The sequence below is a fragment of the Alexandromys fortis genome, unplaced genomic scaffold (assembly GCF_014885135.2).
Source record: "Alexandromys fortis isolate MF-2015 unplaced genomic scaffold, M_Fortis_MF-2015_v1.1 scaffold_2_1_26212458, whole genome shotgun sequence".
Lineage (NCBI taxonomy): Eukaryota > Metazoa > Chordata > Mammalia > Rodentia > Cricetidae > Alexandromys > Alexandromys fortis.
The window spans coordinates 15,238,332-15,259,582 of record NW_026067930.1 but is presented as its reverse complement, the minus strand read 5'-3'; the positions used below and the strand labels follow the sequence as shown (position 1 = coordinate 15,259,582).

At 48.0% G+C, this 21,251-nt stretch overlaps 1 protein-coding gene across 11 annotated transcripts in view; it reads right to left on the bottom strand.

Annotated features, from left to right (window-relative positions):
- Mtss1 (MTSS I-BAR domain containing 1) overlaps positions 1 to 21,251 on the bottom strand; it is a 135,651-nt gene that overhangs the window by 103,483 nt on the left and 10,917 nt on the right. For 10 of the 11 annotated variants that reach the window (XM_050145109.1, XM_050145098.1, XM_050145099.1 and 7 more), the window contains exons 2-3: positions 8,632 to 8,693; positions 5,003 to 5,076 (exon numbers count right to left, since the gene is read on the bottom strand). In XM_050145109.1, coding sequence (XP_050001066.1) covers positions 5,003 to 5,076; positions 8,632 to 8,693 — 136 coding nt within the window. Of the gene's footprint in view, positions 1 to 5,002; positions 5,077 to 8,631; positions 8,694 to 14,633; positions 14,769 to 21,251 lie in introns of those variants that run through there. The other variant, XM_050145108.1, reaches the window with a different exon arrangement.

Sequence of the window (21,251 nt, the reverse complement as noted above, 5' to 3'; positions counted from 1 at the left end):
AACAAACACTGTCATGGCCACAAAGGGCCAGTGCTGACTGAGAGGTTGCATGCAGTAGGACCCCGGGTCAGATGAGCTTACAGGGGTGAAGATGCTCTCCCCAGCATATGATCCTCTGCTGCAGCATGCCTAGAAGCCTCTGTGTTCACTTCCTTTACTTTTCATCTCTTTCTTTTTAACTAACCGACCCAGATACATGCAGACCCTTCAACTCAAAGACTTCTCAACTCCAGGGGCAGCCACAAACTCTGAGGTGGTATGGATAGTTAATGCCTACAAACTAATTTTTCTATGGCCAGTAAATCCGGAGAGCGTATGTTTTCATATTTAACACACATCGTATGTTAACTCCAGAGTATAAACTAAACATACAGACTTCCGCCTTGTACTAAGAAACTCAAAATTCTATTATTATTTCATTATTAATCAACATAGACAGGAAAACAGTCAGGTTATATGATTTTATTTAGAAAGATAAGATCAAAATAGCTCGGATTTCAATATCCTATAAAAAATGTACTACAAATAGGTTGATTTATTCTTAGAGTAACTAGTTTTTGTTCTAAATCAATTTTCTTAATAACTCTGGCTGAAGATTTTGTGAAAATGACAAATCTTTCCAAGCTGTTTCCTTTGTGAAGTAACCCAACAAGAGAAGCCTAGTTAAAATTATCATGAAATTTTGGACACTGGCCCGACAGAAATGTGCTCCCATGGTGAACGCCAAGGACAGGCTGGAAATGGCCACAGGTGTGCAAGAAGAGCAGGGACACCGCCTGGAAAAGCAAAGCTCAAGAAGACGTGGCTCAGCTCAATGGAACGCCCACTACTGAAGAGACAAAGGGCAGGACAGGCAGTGGTGGTGCACCTCTTTGGTCCCCGCGCTCAGGAGGCACTCAGGAGGCAGAGGCAGGAGGACAGCCTGGTCTGCAAGAACTCCAGAACAGTCAGGGATACGAGGAGAAACCTTGTCCAAAAAAAAAACAAAAAGTAAAGGAAGGAAGGACGGACAAGTGCTGACAGAGATGTGGGGAAAGGAAATCCCTCCCTGTACAGTGTTGTAGAAACGTAAATTAGTACAGTCTCTTGCAGGACCTTAGAGGTTCCCCAAAACTTAAAAATAGGGCTAGCATATGATCCAGCAAGGCAGATTCTGAGTGATATTTCAAGGAAGGAAACGGCACGAGGAAGACACACCCGCAGTTCTGTTTACAGCAGGACTGTCCTCCACAGCCGAGGAATGGAGACCACCAACAGAAGACTAAAGGAAATACAGTCCAGATAACCAGTGGAACCCCGAGCAACTGTGAAAGAGGAAGCTCTGGTTCTGACCACAATATGGATGGAACTAGAAATCACTACGCGAGTGAAATCAGCAGGAGCAGAAGTAGCCTATGATCTTACTCCTGTGGAATCTAAAAAGTTGATCTTGGAGAAACTGAACATGATGGTCACCAGAGGCGAGGAAGGAAGATGGGCTGAGGGCACTAAGTGACAGTCACACAGGGACGAGACGCTCTGATGTGCACCTGCCTAGCATGGTGGTGGTAGATGGCACAGACTCTGTACCTCAAAAAGCTAAAAAAGAGGAAAAGAGGGGACAAGGGGAAGGCATGGGGGGGGGGGAGGAAAGAGAAGAGGGTAGAGGAGGAGAGAAGAGGAGGGGCGGAGAAGGAGAGAGGAAGGGTGGACAGAAAGGGAAACAGGAAGGGAGGGGAGCAGTAATACTTCTCTTTTACTAACTAGAGAAATGTTAAAATACTACCTTTAAGGTTTCTAAGCAAAAGACAAAGGAGGAGACTCTTTCCGCAGAGTAAACAGCACCTAACCACCCCACGTGTAAACAATCTTCTACAGGGTCATCCCTCCCTTGGTGATGCAGGTACCGCTAAGAATAGGCCACTCCGCTGGAGAGAGGACCCAGTGTGTAGAGAGCAGCCTGAGTTTGGATCTCCGGCCACCAACATAAAAACTGAGTGCTGCGGTGGGCACCTGGAACCCCAGAGCTGGAGCACACGTAGAGACGGGCAGCTCCCTAAAGCCACGGGCCAGAACGCTGGGCTGAAATGATGAGATCCAGATTCAGTGAGAGATCCTTAAACCACGAGGTAGCGAGGGGTAGAGGAAGACACCCTGCATCAGCCCCTGACCGCCGCGTGCCTATACACCCACGGGTACACCAACATACATGACTATGTACATGCATCCTATGCACACACACAAAAACAAGATGGAGAGTGACGGAGGAAGACTCCCAGCACCAACCTCTGGCTTCCACATGCACAGACACCCACACATGCACATAAACACATACACTACACACAAACAACCATAGGACATCCATAGACGTACAAGCATTAACTGCAGCACAGCCTAACATGGCAAATACCTGGGCGTAATACAATCCCATCAACAGAATAATAATTAGATCCTCGCTCTATCCTGGAACTGGAATTCCATTTGTCTAACAGGAAGAGCATGGCGGACCTACAGGTGCTGGCAAGGAAAGACAACGGGACTATAGTCTAAGCAAAAATATGGGATCAACGCTTCCTGGGAGCAGCCATCAGGACTACATACCGATCTGCAGCTAGCTTTCCTTCTCCCCGGAGAGGGCGGTGACAAAAATGTTTATAAAGGAGACTAAATCTAATCTCTACGAAGGGAAAGGCTAAATTTGGTTTTTAGACTTTGGGGGGGGGGAGTAAAGAGTATGTTCTATAACTTTTCCTTTTTATGACTAAAAATTAATTTGCTGACATTAGAGAAAAACTTCCAAGTTACTCTTTTCATCACCATGGAAACAGCTGTCAGCCACAAATTCTTTAAGGACACGGGTATCCACACCCAATGAAAGAAAGCACCTGTGCATTTGGACTCTACACAAACCTGCTGCCAAAACGACCTGAAACCAAACGGCAAAGATATGTCACACAGGGGTCTGTTCGCTGTGACAAACAGGTCTGCAGCCACAGGAACGGCCCCCAAAGCCCGGCTCTACAAAGAGCTTCTTCCTGTGTTTTTTCTAACAAACAATTGCTGGTTATTTTCCCTCCTCTAGAAGCATGAGGGCTTCCCAGGCCCTCCAATTTCCTACCAGAAAGCACCCTGGGAGCAGTCTGTTCAAAAACTCAAGTTCTTACTGCAGGAAATCACAGACAATCGGGGTCACCTCTCCAGCTGCCCCTTTATGATCCATCCAGAAATTTAACAGTAACATCCAAAAACATCCTCTGAATCCTAGAGCCTCGGAAATGCACTCCCACGCTGGGTATGAAGGCTCACACCGGTAAGCCCAGCACTTGGGAGGTAGAAGCAGGAGGAGTTCAAGGTTATCCTCAGCTACATAACCTTGGCTACTTAAGACCACGTCTTAAAAAAAAAAAAAAAAGAGGGCTCAGCAGGTAACAACGCTTGCTGCCAAGACTGGAGCCCTGAAACCACACGCTAGAAACAAAGAACCAACTCCCACCGGCTGTCTTCTGACCCGCACACATCCCATAACACACACCCAAAATAATGTACGTCTGATTGACAGGTACAGAAAGTACCCCAAAGACTGACAATTCGAGACACGGCTGAGATGAGAAGGAAAAACACCCGAGAGGAATAGTCACGCTTTACAGTGCCAGACACTGGTTTGCACGTTAAGTTCTTTAGAGTAGCAGATCCCCAAGTTTCTACAAGAGGTAGATATAAGTTAGGTCATGATTTTAAAGGGATTTAAAATCATTCAGGTTAAAATCCCTCACCACACAGACAAACCAGATGCCGATGTCACTGCCACAGCTCTGTGGGAACTTTTTTTTTTTTTTTTTTTGCGATATTGTCGGCATCTCAGAAAGGAGGAAAACAATGCCTCCCCTGGGAAGATGTCCCTGATTCCCCAAGCTGGGTTAATTGCTCACTTTCCTATACTCCCTTGGCACTCTGTGCTTCGGCTATTACTGTACCACACATATTATCCACACATTTCCACACTGGCGTCTTTATTCACACATCTGCCTCCCTACTCAAACTGTGTGCTCGTTAGGGACAAGGAGGAACATATTGATCCGTGTAGTCTCCTGATAGTCCTGCAATAAAAGGGTCTGGAGTTTCATTCTATTATTTAATTAAATGCCTATGGTCAATGGCTGTGGACCACTGGGGTTACTGGGAATAATTCTCCCCTCCCCCAGCAATGCTCTCAACACCCAAGGTTCCCGATGTCACAACAACAATTAGCAAGCAGGTGCATAGCTATGCACGCAACAAGGGAGCCCAGAACCGCCAGGCAAGGAAGAGGCAGAAGAGAGTGACTGCAAGGGAATGGAGGGGATGCCCTTGCACCAAGGGAGGCCTAAGAGTATCCCCTTCCTCCTGGTGCCTCTCGCATGTTATAAATATCGCTGGTATTCTCCGCAACCATTCAATCTTTTCAAAAGACGTCACCTTTCAATCATTTAATCACTACTTTCGTAAATGTATTTTAAATATCAGCTAGGCTCTGGACACTGTCTCGTGGGATGCCATTAGGACTATGTCAGTCTCTCATTCATGGGGTCTGCAGCCTAAACTAGAGACAGAGAGACGGATACAGCCTAGGGGATGCTGTGCCTATTAGAAAAGGAGTCCTTATTCGTTGAGAACCCAAGACAGTAGTCATGCAGTCCTCTCCAGGACTTCTCATTCCACAAGGGAGGAGGATCGCAGGGTAACCTGTGCTGGAGAGGACGCGACCAAGGGTGACGTCACTCGAGCAACCACGCCCACAACAGGCCACCTCCCGAGGGAACAGTGGCTCCTTTCCTTTCTCATCTAGTCTTTACTGTGCTGCACTATCTGGGGAACCAGTTACAACTTCTCCTGCGTGCAACCCCACAGCGTTAAAAATAGACGAAAACTGCGAGCCAGCCAAGCTCTGATAACTCAAGCCGTATCTTCTGGAGAAGCCACCCAGAGGGAGATGCCCACGTGCTGGATTCAGTTAGTGCTGGAAGGCAGCCTTCCATCTGCTCACCACGTGTGTTGGTGGCCATGTCAGCCACTTTCTGAAAGGCGTCCAAGAAGGCAGCTGCTGCTACTACTGTTGTCCTAAAATGCAAACAGATAACAAAAGCATGAGGAATGTCTCACACTGGCAAATTCATCACAGCTCTGGGGCTCAAACCTCTGCTACAGAGTGAACAGAACCTTCCAGAGAAAACAATCCAGCAGTAGGTGGTGTTGTGTTGTTTTTATCCCCTATCCCTCAACCCTAACAATGGCCTCACTGTGTAAACTACCAAGGACATTTTTGCAAAGAAATAAAAGGGAGGTGTTTCCACCCCAGAGAAGAAGAAAGTATCCTTCAGAGTATAGACTGCACAGGTGACATCAGCTTGGGCACAGGAAAGTAATGTATGCACACACGAACTGGCAGGGAACCAAATCTTGGAGAACAGAAAAGTTCAACAACTCACTGCCAAAAAGGGGAAACTGAGAACACAAGTCAGGACATTTTAGAGGATCACCAGTTCATAGCAGAGAGCCTGACGCCCAGCAATGACTCGACCACTGAAGCACGGGCTGCTAACAGGGTACAGCTTTTCTCCCTAAACCCCAACTATCAGGAGACTCAAATACTGTTCTCTGGTCCCATTCGTTTTTGTTTTGTTCAGCCTCAGGATGCTCTCTCAACTACATCTTTCTGAAGTCCTCAAAAACAACCACGGGAAGAATTAAGACTCTTTCATGTCCTAAGAATTTCTGAATGCTTACCCATTCCCTTAAGCGCTACCAGATGGCTGCACTGGGCAGCCTGCTGGTTCCTAGCACTCTGACCTACAACATCGTGAACTGAGGAATGACCAGTATCCCAGAATGCTCTGTGACAAACAAGCCCCACCCCCATCATGCAAGGACTTAAAACCAACTCAAAGACTGATGGAGTCTTTTTAGTTTGTGTTTGGTACAATTCTTAGTCTCCACTGAGCCTTCCTAAGAAGGCAAAGTGGCTAAAAGAATAAGGACTAGGAAATGAGTCCAGAGTGCAGAAAGGAATGGTTACTCTTAAATGTAGTAACAGTTTCTGAAAGGTTCTGGATACAGTCCCTAAGACCAGATTTCAAAATGGGGAGGCCTACTAGATCAAGAATATATCTGCTCAAGCCAGATGGGAGGGGAGGCAGAGGCCGGCAGACTTCTGAGTTCAAGGCAAGCCTGGTCTACAGTGAATTACAGGACAACCAGGGATACACAGAGAAACCCTGTCTCGAAAAACCAAAAAAGGACTGTATCTGCTCAATTCTAAAAATTAGCCATCCTCCACACACAACACACACACATACTACACCCGCACACCATACACACACGTGCACACACTCCAAAGCATATTTTTTAAAGTGTTGACACCAAATGCAAATACTGAAAAAGTTATCTTGAGCAAACATTCTGAGACTTATAAATAGCTCATTCTGACTTACGATTACTATCTGACAAGCCAGCCTGATTTATTCTCCTTCAACTCAATACCAGTCACCCACATCTTAGGAGCCGGCTGCAGACAAGCCTTGTCCATTATAGTCACTGGAGTCCGCTGCAAATCAGGATGCTGGTCAATATTGAGGAATTAAGAGCTTTCTAATGACAGTCACACCGTGCTTCCTGACATCACTGCAGGACATTCCGGCCCTGTCTGTGTGCACAGAGCAAATACGAAAGCAGCAAAGCTAAAGGAGAGATTTGAGCTTATACACCCCAGGACAGAAGCGCAGCTCCTGCGGCGCTAACTGCAGCCTTTCTCCAGGACACAAAATTTGCTCTCATGAAGGTGCTAGCTGTTTGATAAACTGATAAAAAAATGTCTCTGACCTCAGAAGACCCAAATGGGGGGAGGGGGTGCAGAAGGCAAGTGGAGAGAAGTCTTCTCTGAGCTTTACTTTCTGTGATCAAGACAGGCAGTGAGCTCATACTTCAAGGTCTACCACCAAAGCCCATCTGACTGGCAGAGGGTGGACAAGAAAAACGGAGGGGAAATTTAAATGCTGTGGTTCAGGAGGAGACCCCTCCCCCAAAGAGGGAGACTAACCTGTGGGAAATAGTAAGAGCGGTGGATGGGATAGGGCCAGGAGGCCAGGGTAGCTCCATGAGGACAGGCTGGTGAGGACCTCAGATGAAGAACCAGACATGACCCAGCCAAGCCAGAAAACAGGGAGAGGGTCAAGGGCCAGACAACCGGAGAAGGCACACACTTAAGAGTTCAGTGTTCACTTGGGGGTCACACACAAAGCAGCAAAGATCACCAGTTATAACTGGAAGCTGGAGGAAGCCCATGCACTCCTGCCCAGTTCTAAGCCAGAGGGGAGTCATGTGCCTCTTAGTCCCATGGCAGCAGCTCTGAGCAGTAGCCTCTGGTATGCACTGACAGAGACTCAGAAATGTCCCTCATCTGCCTATCACTCCTGTGGCTCTTTTTCCTAGAACACCCCTATCTATTGCTCTACCCTCTCTTCCATCCTCATCCATCTCAGACCAAACCAGTCAATCCCTGAACTTCACAAGTGAGGATTACCCAGTCGGTTTCAAGCATCCGGTGCTCCTTGGATCCCCCCCCCCCAGCACTGCCACACCTCTTCCCACACTGACTTCGAAAGTGGAGCTGCTACAGGTGGGTGCTTTATCTATCACAGCAAATGAAAACAAACAACAAACAGGCACACTAGGAAATGCGGGCTCTAGGTGAGACTCAGCAGCTTTGTTTTTTCAAGACTGGGTTTCTCTGCTGTAGCCCTGGCTGCCCTGGAACCCACCCTGTAGCCCAGGCTAGCCTTAAACTCAAAGAGATCCTCCCGCCTCTGCTTCCCAAGTGCTGGGATCAAAAGGCGTGTGCTGCTCCTGCCTGGCAAGGCACAACTTTCACGCCATAAATGTCTTCTTCTCAAGATCTAAGGGCTGCTCTCCCTGGCCTTTAGTAAAAATGTAGAACTCTGCAGCGAGCCACACTCCAACTTCAAAACAGCCCCGTCAGCTCATGAGGATCCCTTCTCACCCATCTGTAGTCAGTCTCCTCTGAAAACCCTAGCCCAGCCGACCACTGATAAGGCTTATCTCTATAGATGGCCTTGTCCTAGATAACATCACGTGACCAGAACTGGGTACCAGTCAACACTGAGACTTAAACTCTGCATCTGGAAGGAAAATACAGGTGGACGAGAAAGTACTTGGACTCTGGAGGCGGACAGCTCGTGTGTAACTCTCCATCCTGTCACTTACTGGTGGCATCTCTATGAACACACTCTTACCTGTGCCTCGACTTCACCAGTCAAACTCGGCTGAGAGCTGTACCGAGCCTTGTGGGGTTGAGACTTTTGGCAAAGTCACATATGCTGGGCACACAGTGGGCACCACATAAAGAGTACCCATTATTACCCCATGTAATCAACTCTGAAAATTCCTGTGGCAGGAGGCAGAGCAGAAATGAGTCCCATTTCATACACGGGGCTGTAGGGGGCGGGGCAGAGGGTAATATGAACTGATACTGCTCTGAGCAGAGCCCGCTCCATGCCTCTCTGACTGTGACACTTCTCAATTTAACCAGATGTGTGCTGACCCACTGTCCTCTGTCTTAAGGATGTCACCTTTTCCTGTATAATACAAGTGTCTACTTACCGCAGCTGGGACTGCAGCTTTCCGGCTTTGTTTATGAAATCTTCCCAAACTGGATAGCTCCCCTACGACAGAACAAAGCCAGCAATCAGTCACAGTGTGAGGATCCAAACAAGCATTTCCAACCACGCAAGGAACAATCTGCAGATGTGACCCTCCTTTGTAGAATACACGTGTCACACACGGGCCATGGCTCAGGAGCCGTTTCAGAAGTACCCTATCCTGAAGATCTTGTAAGTGACCACAGACACCAACAGGAACTAGGTTCACTGACTCAGACGCCTACACCTTGGAGTCAATACATGTACACGGTAGGTCCAAATTCTAAAAATACAGAACATTCAAGGCTCTCTCCTGGGTCACCTGCACATGCAACATAGCTCTATCTATTTTCACCTCTGTCCCAGGAGCAGGGAGCTGGGTGACTGAAACCCCTCCCTAGGACAGGTGGCTATCGGGAGGTAGTATCAGCCTATCAGACTCCCAAGGCTGGAAAATAACCTAAATATAGCTGATATTGAACTACAGCATCTATGTACACTATGGCAACAGGTGGCTCCCCAGCGAACCTCAGCCAGCAGAGGACTCCTCCTGTTACTGGGCTACCTAGGTCAAGCCATCTGTCCTTCATGTTCACACGGCCCTTAGAATCAACACTGATCATCTTTCCTCTGTACTGAGCTCTAAAGTCCAAACCCACTTCTCTAAGGGACCCCTCAGCACATCCCAGCCGTGTCCGGAAGTCAGCACGGGAGGTCTTCCGCTTCTCCCAAGGACAGGATTGAGACACAAAGGCAAATGAGCAGGTGCAGTTGCTGCCAGGGCAAACCGGAGTGCAGCCTGCCACCTCCCTTCCCATACACAGGAGATAGATAGATAGATAGATAGATAGATAGATAGATAGATAGATAGATAGGATAGATAAGATAGATAGATAGATAGATAGATAGATAGATAGATAGATAGATAGACAGACAGATCGATCGAGATGAAGCAGCCGTCCACCAAGAGGGTGATTTGCCTTTGCCCCAATTAAACCAATTAAACCCAGTAAAGGAAGAACCATGGTGGGTGCACTGTTTATCACAGAATCATTCACCCAGGGTCACAGACACAGAACAGAATACAAATGTTGGGCATCTTGACAAGGTAAAAATACTATTATGCCACCTCTTGGTTCTGTTGCTAAGAGGAGAAAGGAATAACTAAAATTAATTTTTATTCATTTTTATTATTTATTTATTTATGAGACAGGGTTTCTCTGTGTAACAGCTCTAACTGTCCTGCAACTCTTGTAGCTCAGGCTGGCTTTGAACTCACAGAGATCCGCCTGCCTCTGCCTCCCAAGTGCTGGGATTAAAGGTGTGTGCCACCATTGCCTGGCTTAGAACAGGGTTGTTAAGAAACACCTGAAAACGCTTTCTTCTGGTCAAGAGCTATCAGAAGTCCAGCCAGTTGCTCGAGTTACTTCTTCAGTCACTTCCTTCCAACATGTGAAAAGAAAATGTTTCATTTTGAAACCTATATGCATGAGAGCTAACACCTTGCTAAAAAAAATTATCCTTTTATATATTCCTCTAGCCATCAATTCTATCTGAAAATGTGCACACGGGTTACATGGAAAGCTGTCTTATGATTAAAATGGGCTACTTCTGGGAGCTAAGACTTGGACCAATACATTGCTTCCTTCTTTGTACTTTCTTCCAGGCACACTGTTTTGTTTTGTTTTGTTTTTATAAGGGTCATGTATCATTTTAATGAAAACAATAAAGTCATTACATTAAAAAAAATTTAAGACCAAATTAGAGGTTCTGGCAACAATTACACCGTGAATTTCCTACCAGGCCAAGTCCTGCAGTCTGTTTTGCATATGCTGCCAGCTCACCCCCAGCTGCTCTGCAACGGTGCATCTGGGTCCTGCTTGGTCTCATCGCAGCCATTTGCTCCCATGGACCCTAAGCTGCACCAGGGCTCTTGGTAGAGGCCCTTCGGCGGCTACATCTGAGTCGGGCCAACCAACGTCTAGACATGGTTCTTGAAACAAGTTCCTTATCCTGAGGATGTCTTCAACCCAACAACAGAACTGAAATATTAACACGTGAGCTTGTCGTGCCAGGGTACATTTATAATCCTAGCACTGGGGAGTTAAAGGCCAGTCCTGGTTTGGTTACTTACCAAGTTCAAGGCTAGCCTGCACTATAAAAGATGATGTCTCAAAAAAAAAAAAAAAAGGGCCAAGGGGACTGGAAAGCCAGCAAGCATGAGGGTCTGAGCTAGATCCCCGGAACTCACATAAAAATTCAGGGTACGGTGGTGGCATATGCTTGGAACACCAGCACTGAAGAGGCAGAAACAGGCTGGCCCTGGGGCTTGTTGGCCAGCCAGTCTGACCTAACGTGTGAGTGCCCAGCCAATGAGACACCCTGTCTCCAACAAGGCAGAGAGCGTTCCCAAAGATGGTAACTTAGGACAGTTCTCAACCTGTGGGTTTCCATCCCTTTGGGGTGGAACATCCCTTTCCTAGGGGTTGCATATCAGATGCTTGCATTACTATTCGTAACAGTAGCAAAGCTGCAGCTATGAAGTAGCAACAAAATAAGTTTATGGTTTTGGGGGGTCACCACAAACTGAGGGGTCACAGCCTCAGGAAAGTTGAGACCCGCTGCCTAAGGATGTCCTCTGGCCCATCTATACACACACACACACACACACACACACACACACACACGCACGCACGCACGCAGGCACGCCAGCCAGCAAGAGAAGGAAGAAAGGAGAGAGGGAGGGTGGGAGGGAGAAAAGGAAGGGAGATTGACTGAGACCAATCTACCTTGAGGGTACTCAGACCAGCACTGCGATCCCATCGAGACACTACAAAGATCTATTCTGACTCCTCTTTGTTCACTATGTCTCTATCAAATCTATACAGAAATGACTCTTTCCAGAAACTAAAGAGTCCAGGGTAACTCAGAGCCCTCTGGCTGGCCTCTAGAGACCTGTCCAGACATTTAGAAAAGTACCAGCCTGCTTCTAGCTGGAGGTGCCTCTCTCTCTCATCTACAAAATGGAACACAATGTGAAAACAGCCCTTCTTCACCAAAGATTTATCATGTTGAATCAGGTGCGGTTTTATACCTCTAACCCCAGCACTTGGAAAACAGTCAAGGAGTACTGGGAATTTAAAGCCAGCTTCAATCACACTGTGACTTCGATGTCACCATTAATGCTATCTACAAAAAAAAAAAAAATCTGAAGCCGACTAAGTGACAACACGCTGGGTTAGCCAGAGGCTAATCACCTAAGCTCCTTGTGCAGCCAGGCCCCGGCCAGGCCCACAATTTACTAGGGGAAATTGCTGGACTCTTTAGGGCCCATTTCCCTATAATGACAATAATTAAAACAATTCAGTCACATCACTGCCTTTTGGCTAAGATCAGGAATAGGACAACTCCCCCGCCCTTAGGAGCAGCACCACCCATTAACACTGAAAGACTGCAAGAGAAGAATAGGGAAGAGAAACCTGGGAACCGCCTAGGTTGAGCTGACTAGTTCTCCCATTTGCTGGTGACATCAGTCAGTCACAGGACCTCTGCATGGAGACACCATTACCTAACTCACAGGGTTGGTTTGGGGAATAGATGAGACACCCACACTCATGGGTTTGCTGCAGCACGACGCACAAGGGCTAACACAAGGCATCAACCCATGTGTCTATCGGCTGACGGTGGGCTACGGACCACGCCTATCTGCACCTTGGAATAGGGCTCATCCTGGCACTGCGGCAACCAGGATGAAGCTACGGAGTGTAATACTAAACAAAGCAGCTGACACAGAAAGACAAACCCCACGTGCTCTTACCACTAGGGAACCTAGAACACCTGATCCAGCGATGGGAGGAACAAGGGTGCGGGTGGGGTTGTCAAGGACATTTAATTATAATTAGGAGGGAAAAGAGCTAAAAGGCAGTTCAGGGTTTGCTGGGGAGCTGCGGGGAGTGGATGCACTGGGGGAGAAACTGGGAATGGCAGCTAACAGGAAGTTTCTCTCTTGGGTGAAGAAAGTCCTCAAAAATATCATGGTAAGGTTATGTGACTCTGAGAACATACTACAAACGGGCCCATTGTATGATACATGCATGATATCTCAGAAAAGCTGTACAGATGAATAAATTAGGCCATGCCTCAAGGGGATGAATGCGGTGACTGGCAGAAAGGCCATGTTCAAGGCGGCGGATCTTGACATTTGCAGGTTCTGAGAGATCCCCCACCCCTCAGGATGCTCACTGGGAGCCACGCTGCAAACAGGCGGCTGGGATCCCTCATCCCTGGTCCCAGGTGCAGAATCAGCCAAGGTGGGAGGCAAAAGGTGACTCAAGATACCTTACTTGAGAAGAACAGATCAAGGCAACCAGGCCTACAGAGTCAGCAGACTGTCCGCAGATCCTAAACAATGAGGTACTTAACCCCAAACCAGAGCAGCATGCCTGAGAACCACAATAGCTCAAACCTGGTGTGGGGCGGGGGGGGGGGGGGGGGGGGGGGGGAGGATAGCCCAGTGGTACAGAGTACACCTAGTGTGTGTGAGGCCCTAGGTTCAATTCCCAGGGCTGCCAGGGGAAAAGAAACAACTTTTTATCTGCCCCTACCTGAAGCCTCACTTCAATGGTTCCTAAATTAGAAGAAAGAAAGGAAAAGGAGGGTCCCCTTTCTTGTCAAGGGATACAGCACACAGTTTCCCACCCACGAACGCCCACCCAGCCATAAGAAGACTGCCAAAAGCAGCACTCTCCTGTCTCCTGACTGAATGCTATATGAGGATCTATCAGTGTCAAACCCACCTGTTTTAGGGAGTCTGCTATTTAATGGAGGGAGGAGGGGGGAGGGAGGGAAGAGGGAAGAAGGAAGAAGAAAGGAAAACTTCTAAGAACAGAAAACAAAAGCCTGATTGTTGAAAAATGAAAAAAATAAGATGTAAATGTTATTAAAACTTGAAAACAAGATGAGGCCACTTGTATGTAGCACAGGGTTTTTGTTTGTTTGTTTGTTTGTTTTTAATGTTTCTGTCATGGAAAAGTTTCTACCCAGTGGAAAGGAATCTTACTACAAAAAGCCAAAGGCTTGGAGGGTGTGGGCAGGACTAACTGTGGAAAGACTGAGGGCAATTTTTAAAAGTCCCAGGGGTGTTAACTCCTGAAGACTTGATAAAGGTGGTACTCGGGTTTCAGAAGACCCTGGATGCACTCAGAACCCTTGGGAGAGCAACACACCAAACCAGGCCTGCACTTCCCAGTCTCCACCAGGAAGTGGGAGATGGTGATTCTGGGTTCGGGGTGTGTGTGTGTGTGTGTGTGTGTGTGTGTGCTCTCGCTGGTGTCCTGGGTGCAGTGGAAAACTCTGAAGGACACACCCCACCCACACACTATGGGGTCATCAGACAACACCTGTAGGTTTCAGAACTTTACAGACACACCACAATCAAAGAAAGCAAGACTCCACCCAGCAGGGAGTCTGCTTCATCCAGAGTCACAGGCAAAACCAGACCCTCTTCCCCAGGAGCCCTCTGAGGCCTTGCAGAAATGGAAGGGAGGTCTTAAAAGCCTTGAGCACCGAACTCAGATGACACCAGAGCTGAGAAAGAGAAAAGCACCCTGCTTGTCAAAAAGAAGAAGAGCCCGGCGGCGGTGGGGAAGAGACAGAAATCTTTAATAAATAAATAAATAAATAAATAAATAAATAAATAAATTAAAAAAAAAAAAAAAAAAAAAAGAAGAGCCCGGTTATTCATCAAAGTACACCAGACAGAAGAGAGGGTCTTTCCTGATCACATGACTTCATGAAGCCCCCTAGTCGGGTTCCCATCATGCGCCAAACACCACCCAATGACTGTCTGCTCTTCAAAACTCAAGGTGGAAGGTGGGACTCAATAATTCCGCAAGCGTCATTCGCTGCCCAACACAAACGTTGTTTCTTCCAGAACATTCATTCCGTGCCATATATCCTCCTCACCTACTCTCCCGGGTTAGCTGCGTCCATTCCCTCAACTCCGTACATTACATGATTCATGTATAAGCTGCGAGCCAGGGTCTCTTCCTTCGAAACCATGCGACAAGGTCAGAGGATAGGCTCGTGGAAGGAAATGTCGCATTAGATGGAGGTTTCGCTGGTACAATGACAAGGAAGGGGAAGACAGGACTGGCAGGGGACAAAGCACCCAGGGGACACTGAGGTGGCACAATTTTGCTGAATAGGAGCAAAACTGGGCAGGGTAGACAAGGCAGCCGAGGCCAGCCGTCAAGGGCAAAGTCCAGAGCTGAACCACAAACAAAACAGCAGAGGGAGCCAGGGTGGCCTTCATTCTGAGGACAGGTGACATCAATTCCAAGCTGGCCAGGTGATATGCAAACCTGGCATGTGGATCACGTACCTGGCAGCAGCCTGGTCCCTTAGGAAGAGAAGAGAAGAATAGTTCTTTTCTTTCTCTTGTAGGGATAGGGCTTCCTAAATCTCCTTCCCCTTCAAGAATTTGGTGGCCCCTAGCCAGTCTGTAAACCACCTTCTTCATATCCACCCTTATGGCGGAGTCCCCCTTCCTTTCCCTCCCCAGCCTCCACTTGTCCCAAGCCAGGAGTCAAGCATTCACCCAATGCAAGAACAGGATAAAGATGGCAGCCAATAGACACTCAGATTTGGGGTGGCCTTGCTTGATTTGGTTCTATATTAGACAAATGATGGCATCCCATACTCAGTGTGGGACAAACTGTGGAACTCCTCAGCATGGCTGGTTACTCGTGCACCATAAATAATGTACCAATTGCTTCTCCCACACCGGCCCCTCCGTGACAGCCGAGGTCAAGGGACAGCTGAAGGAATTCGATAGCATTCCTTCATCACCACAAGGGACCCAGAAGGGCAGGGACCTTGGCTAGAAAACCCACAACATTGGAGGAACCAGGAGAACTAGGGAGGGTTGAACCTGGAAGAAAATAGGGGATTAGCAAGGACAGGCTAGAGGGAACTGGGTTCCGCTCAAAGACCTCGGTCCTGCCCAGAAGGGGTCAGACAGAGGCTGGCTGACAAACCAGCACAGCTCAGACATACAAGGCAGGTAGGACCAGACTGGCCCTGTATCCCTTAGGAGGAGATCACTGGCGACAGTCGCATCCAACATCAGCACTTTCTAAACAGTTGCTAGGCACCAGGCTCTATCTGTATCTGCACTTCTCAAGTATTAACTGGTGGACCTGACCCCGGAGATTTGGCAAAAAATGCAGACTTTGCTTTCCTTGCTCTGGCAGTGGGGTGGGGGATGGGGGACGCCTGGGCAGTGGCAATGGATAACCTGAGCTCAGCACTGCGGACTGCCATGGAACACTTCCTGAGGAGTCCAGCCCACAGCACATTCACAGGACACGTCACTACAAAGCCTGTGACACTATGACTTTGTATAGGAGGAAACAAGCCCGGAATCCCAGAGAAAGGTAAAAACTACCTGACGTCAGATCTTTCTGACTACCGAAGTGACCCTGATTCTGGGGAGTCAAAGCAGCCTGAGGGACAGACGCAGTCTCAGGATCCAGTCCAGTGTGACAAAGTGACTCAGCCAGCCATTAGGTCCTGCTTTAGATGTGTGTCGTGCAGGAGCCAAGGCAGACCTGAGGCAATGCTCCAGAAACACAGCGACACCTCAGAGAACCGTGCAGTCACTCTGAAGGTGGTCAGGTCGGCCACGGGGGAAAAAAGCAGCCACGACACAAAGGAAACCCCTTGTATAGCCCGAATCACACCGGAGCACGCAGGGGCTGTCACTTGTATGAATGGGAGTGAGCTCTTTCTCGTCTTCGGGTTTTCTGTGGCACTGGGAAGCATCACTGTACTGCCTCCAGGTCGGCCCTCGCTCACAGTATCAGGCTCCCTTCCCAAGTGCTCAGCCTCCAGGGAGATAAAAAGCAAAGAAGCGTGGAGAGGCAACTGGCCCTTCTGACCCAAGCCGAGCATCTCTGGATTCAGGAATGCATTCAGCTTCCAGAAGTGGGCGTGCATAATTAGGGTCAGGGCCCAGGAATGCCTGCCAGAGCTCTGTCCCCCAAACTAAACTTCCCCACCCTGGCCTACATGCAAGATACAGGTCTCCTAAGAGCCTCAGATGAAAGGCACTGGGTGAACCCATCCATCATAAATACCAGTCCCGGGCTTTTATTTTCTGATTGGGACTTGCTTAATCCACTAATTATCCCTGTCCATCAGGTGGGTGACAGTCTGGGGGATAATCAATGGTTGTTGCTTCCTTGCCCGCCCACCCTCACACACTTGCCCAAGTACACCAGCAATAAAGACGCCCGGGAAAAGAAAGGCACACCCACAAAAGGTGGTCCCCATCCAGCTGCCCCCTTGCAGAAAGGCTGCTCCATCTCAAGCTCTTATACTCAAATTAAAGCAAGAGCACTGAGCTTCCCTTTTACCCACACTGCCAGGGCAGATGCTCAGGATGTGTTTGGAGCATACGGCTACATCTCCACTTAATTAAAAAAAAAAACTAAACAAATATGTCGATTATATCTTCAAACTTGCTTGGGTTTTTTAGGTCCTTTACCAGAAACCAAGCAAGTAAGCCAACTGTCTTTAGGTCTGTCTGTCTGTCCATCCAATGAGCTACCCAACAGGGCTGCCACTAGGGACTGCGCGTTATTTAAATTCAAATGACAAGGAAATAAAAGGTACAGCGTCTACAGAGTAGACAGATCTAGAACTGCTTTCACTGCGGAAACATACGTTGGGAAGCCTTGGCCAGACCAGGGCATCTGAGCTGTGTGTGCTTCACCTCTGCCAACAGCGTCCACACAGCGTCCGGGACCTCACTGTTTGTTTTCTTGTGGAGACAGCGTGGGTGTGTCACTGTGTAGCCCAGGCTGGCCTGGGACTTGTTTGCAAGACTAGGCTGGCGAACCTGTGAGGCTCCTTGACCCCCTGAGAGATAGGGATCACAATGGCCTGCACTGTGGGTCTTTTCTTTTCCACATTTTGTAGTGCATGTATTTCCACACTCCAGATTTCTCTGCAAACAAAACTCCTCTTCCACTCCTTTCCCGTTCTCCAAATTCACCTGTCTGTACACACACACACACACACACACACACACACACACAGCCCTAGATTTTCACTGCTCTGCTATTTTTTCAATGACTATTTAAGACACCAGAGGTCAGGTAAGTGGCTGCCTGTGCACCTTTCACTGCCTGAGAAAGTTTTCAAAGGGGTCCCCACCTAGGACTCCAAAGGGATCACGAGCAAAATTAGAACAACCCGGTATGTGTGGACAGTACTAAGGACAACGCACAAAGTACTAAGCACAAAGGACTTCACAGCTACCTTACAGAGGTCTGTGCGAGTACTCAACGTATTCTTTCCACGAGAAACAAGACACAGAAAGAGCAAATGACTTGAGCAAAGCCAGAGGGGCTGCCCTCACTCCCACTTTATGATACGAATTGCTGCTTGATTTGCCCAGTTCCTCCACAGTGAAACTGGTCCATCATTTCTCCTGGCTGACTCTCCAACTCAGGAAACACGAGAACTCATTATTTAAGCACCTAACACAGGGCTCCAATGTTCTTACCTAGGAAAAGTTTGTGTACCTTTAAGCCTTCCCGGGCTAATGCCTGCCTCATGAACCTTCCCTGTGCAGAGTCCAGAACTGTTGCTCCATTCATTTGTTCCTGTCTTTGTTAATAGCCATGAGATGACAAGCAAAGCACACAACTCTTGTACCCCACAAAGTTCAAAGTCTTTCTAAGTTCACGACTTCACATCCGTCCGTGCATGCTCTTCCCTGTGTGCACCTACCAACTCCAAAATGACTTTGACCTTTGAGATCCTGCTCCTCTCGCTAGCTAGCATTTATGTTCGCCCAACCCGCCCAGAGGCAGACACGGGTTCATGAACCTGCCCCAGGGCTTAGCCATGGCCACACTGTGTGTTGAATCGGCTTCCATTTTGGACAGACAGCATCTCATCCATCACCCCATTTCCATCACCCCAACCTTCCAGGAAAGATGCCCTGATGGAACACAAAAGGTGCTATAATTCTCTTTACAACGCTTGTGCGTGTATGGGTGCACGCATGGGAGTGTGTGTGTTTCTACTGGCAATCAACCACGCAGGGGCAGAGGGCCGTGACGGACAAACACACTCAGGAGTCAGAGCATGACTAGAGTCAGCTGGCCCAGCTTCGGATCTGTTCAGAGTGACCTGAGAGGCCAAGTGACTTCATCACCTGGTGCCACTGCGTCTCCATCTGTAAAAGATGCTAATGGCTAGTCCCTGCCCCAGAGGATGATTACGAAGCTACATGAAACAGGGAGTGCTTGAGGGGGTAGTAGCACAAGAGCTCGGCTCTGCTTTACTGAGTCAGTATACAAAGTCACCCTTCCTGGACAGGACACTAAAGTGTCTGCCATGCACAGGCACTTCATGAGCGCACAGCCTTGAAGAGAAGTGCTCAATATGCTACAAAGCTTAGTCTTGGAAGAAGGGTGAAGCTGAAACCACTGCCCCAAAGCCTCAGAGGGCAGCGTTCTCCAACTTGGAAAAACTGAAAGGCAGCTGGTGGGAGTCCCCCAAATGGGGTAATGCCTCACCTGGCTCTCAAAGAGGAAAGAGAATTTTGTTTTTCCCAGTAAGAAGGAAGAGAAAGCAGTAAGACGAGAAGCATTTCCCCAAAGTCATGGCTAGCATGACTCAATACGTCCACCTGGAATATATTCCAGATATATCCATGGCGGGATGAAACAAACACACAAATAAAAAAGAGGGAGCCTCTTGTTTCATGAACTACAGAGGAGGTCTCTGGCAGCTCATGGTGGCCTGAGCACATACCCCCCCCACACACACTGACCCCTACTGCAATCCCAGCAAAACCTAGAGAGAACAGGCAAGGGTTTGCTAAGAGGGCAAATTCCTGAGCCCCACCCCAGATCAACAAAGAATTTAAGGGTGAGCCTAGGAATCTGCATGAGAAGACACTCTTGCTTTCTCAAAACCGTGCAGACAGCAAGACTGGAGGACCACAGGAAGAGATAAGACGGCAAAGTCCTCCCCCTAAGCCCTTGGAAACTGGGAACTCAGCAACCTCTCGGCACGAATGTCCACATCCAATATCTTTCGAAATGATCCAGAAGATGAGCGCTCACACACAGGAATGTAAGCAGAGACGTGCTCTGCGAGACACTCAGGTTCCAGAAGCTTTGAGAAGTGCATTCCTTTAGGCCACAGATAAATCCTTCGAGGATAAAGCTGCAAGACTGTACTAACTGCTGTGTTGTTGCTTCAGCTAGTGCGAAACTGGCCTAGCCCAAACACAGGTAGGAGGCTAGCTGCCCACCTCAGGGTCTCTGCACAAACTGAGCCATTCTTCCACAGATCATCGCGGTTACTCAATATCCCCTTCCATGAGACTCTCCCTCACCACCCTTGAAGACATACTGTTCTGACTGTCCCATTGCATGGATTCCTTTTCGCATATAGGAGAATTGAGGCTAGAGAGGTGGTCCAATGGTTAAAAGCACTGTCACTGCCCTTACAGAAGATCCATTTTCAATTTCCAGCACCTGTGCAGGGGCTCATAACTGTCTATAACCCCCCATCCCATGGGATCCAATGTCTTCTTCTGGCCTCCCAGGACACCAGGCATGAAAAACACCCATATACATAAATAAATAACAATAAAAAATAAAAAGGTTTTGTTTTAAGAATTGATCGACGCCACTTATCTGTCCCTTATCTGTCATCATTCCCTTAGGTTCCAAAGGCAGAAATCTGTGCCCATTTTGTTTGCTACTCTATAGCCCCCGCACTTCAGACTGGACCTGGAACACAGTAGGTCCTCAAACATGTGGCCCCAGTGGAATTTACTATGGACATACAAAACAAGAGTGACATGGCCGTCACGGAAACTGGCATAGCTTATATAACTTCACGCACAGGGAAGGGAAGACTGGATGAAAAGGAAATTTCACAGTCCTTTAATTGTCTGGGCTTTTGTGAGCCTGAGTATGTAACCCACTTTGTAATTGGTGTTTATGGGTGACTTCACTTAATTGAAGTTTCTAGGTTTTCTTCCACTAATTTTATATAACTTATATAATCTTTCAGAAGTAATCCCTCATGAAATGTTCTCAAAACATTTCCCTTTTTTTTTTAAGGAAAAAAAAAAAACCTGCGTCCTCTGACTTAATTAGGGTATCCCTAATTAGGGCCAGCACAACATCAAACGGCTAAATTCCCTAGGAACCAGGTTCCATGGGACCGTAGGTCTCTTTCTGGTTGCAGAATGACCTCAGTCCTTCCCAGCAATGGTTCAGGCTCAGGGCTACTCCCCGGCTAGGCTCCTCACTACCTGCTTCCTATCGGGGTGTCTGCTGCAATTATTCAGGCCCCATATCACATCCTGCTGTGGCATTGGCTTTGAAGGTTCAGTAAACAGTCACTTCAAAACAAAGGAGGACCATTAAACCCAACTCAAAGACTTCCTTAATGGCACATGCTCAGCTGCAAGGAGCCTGGCTTCAAAATGCAATCGTGGTCTCCCTGGAAACTAATCCGCCACATTGCCAGCCCCTAACAGCAAGG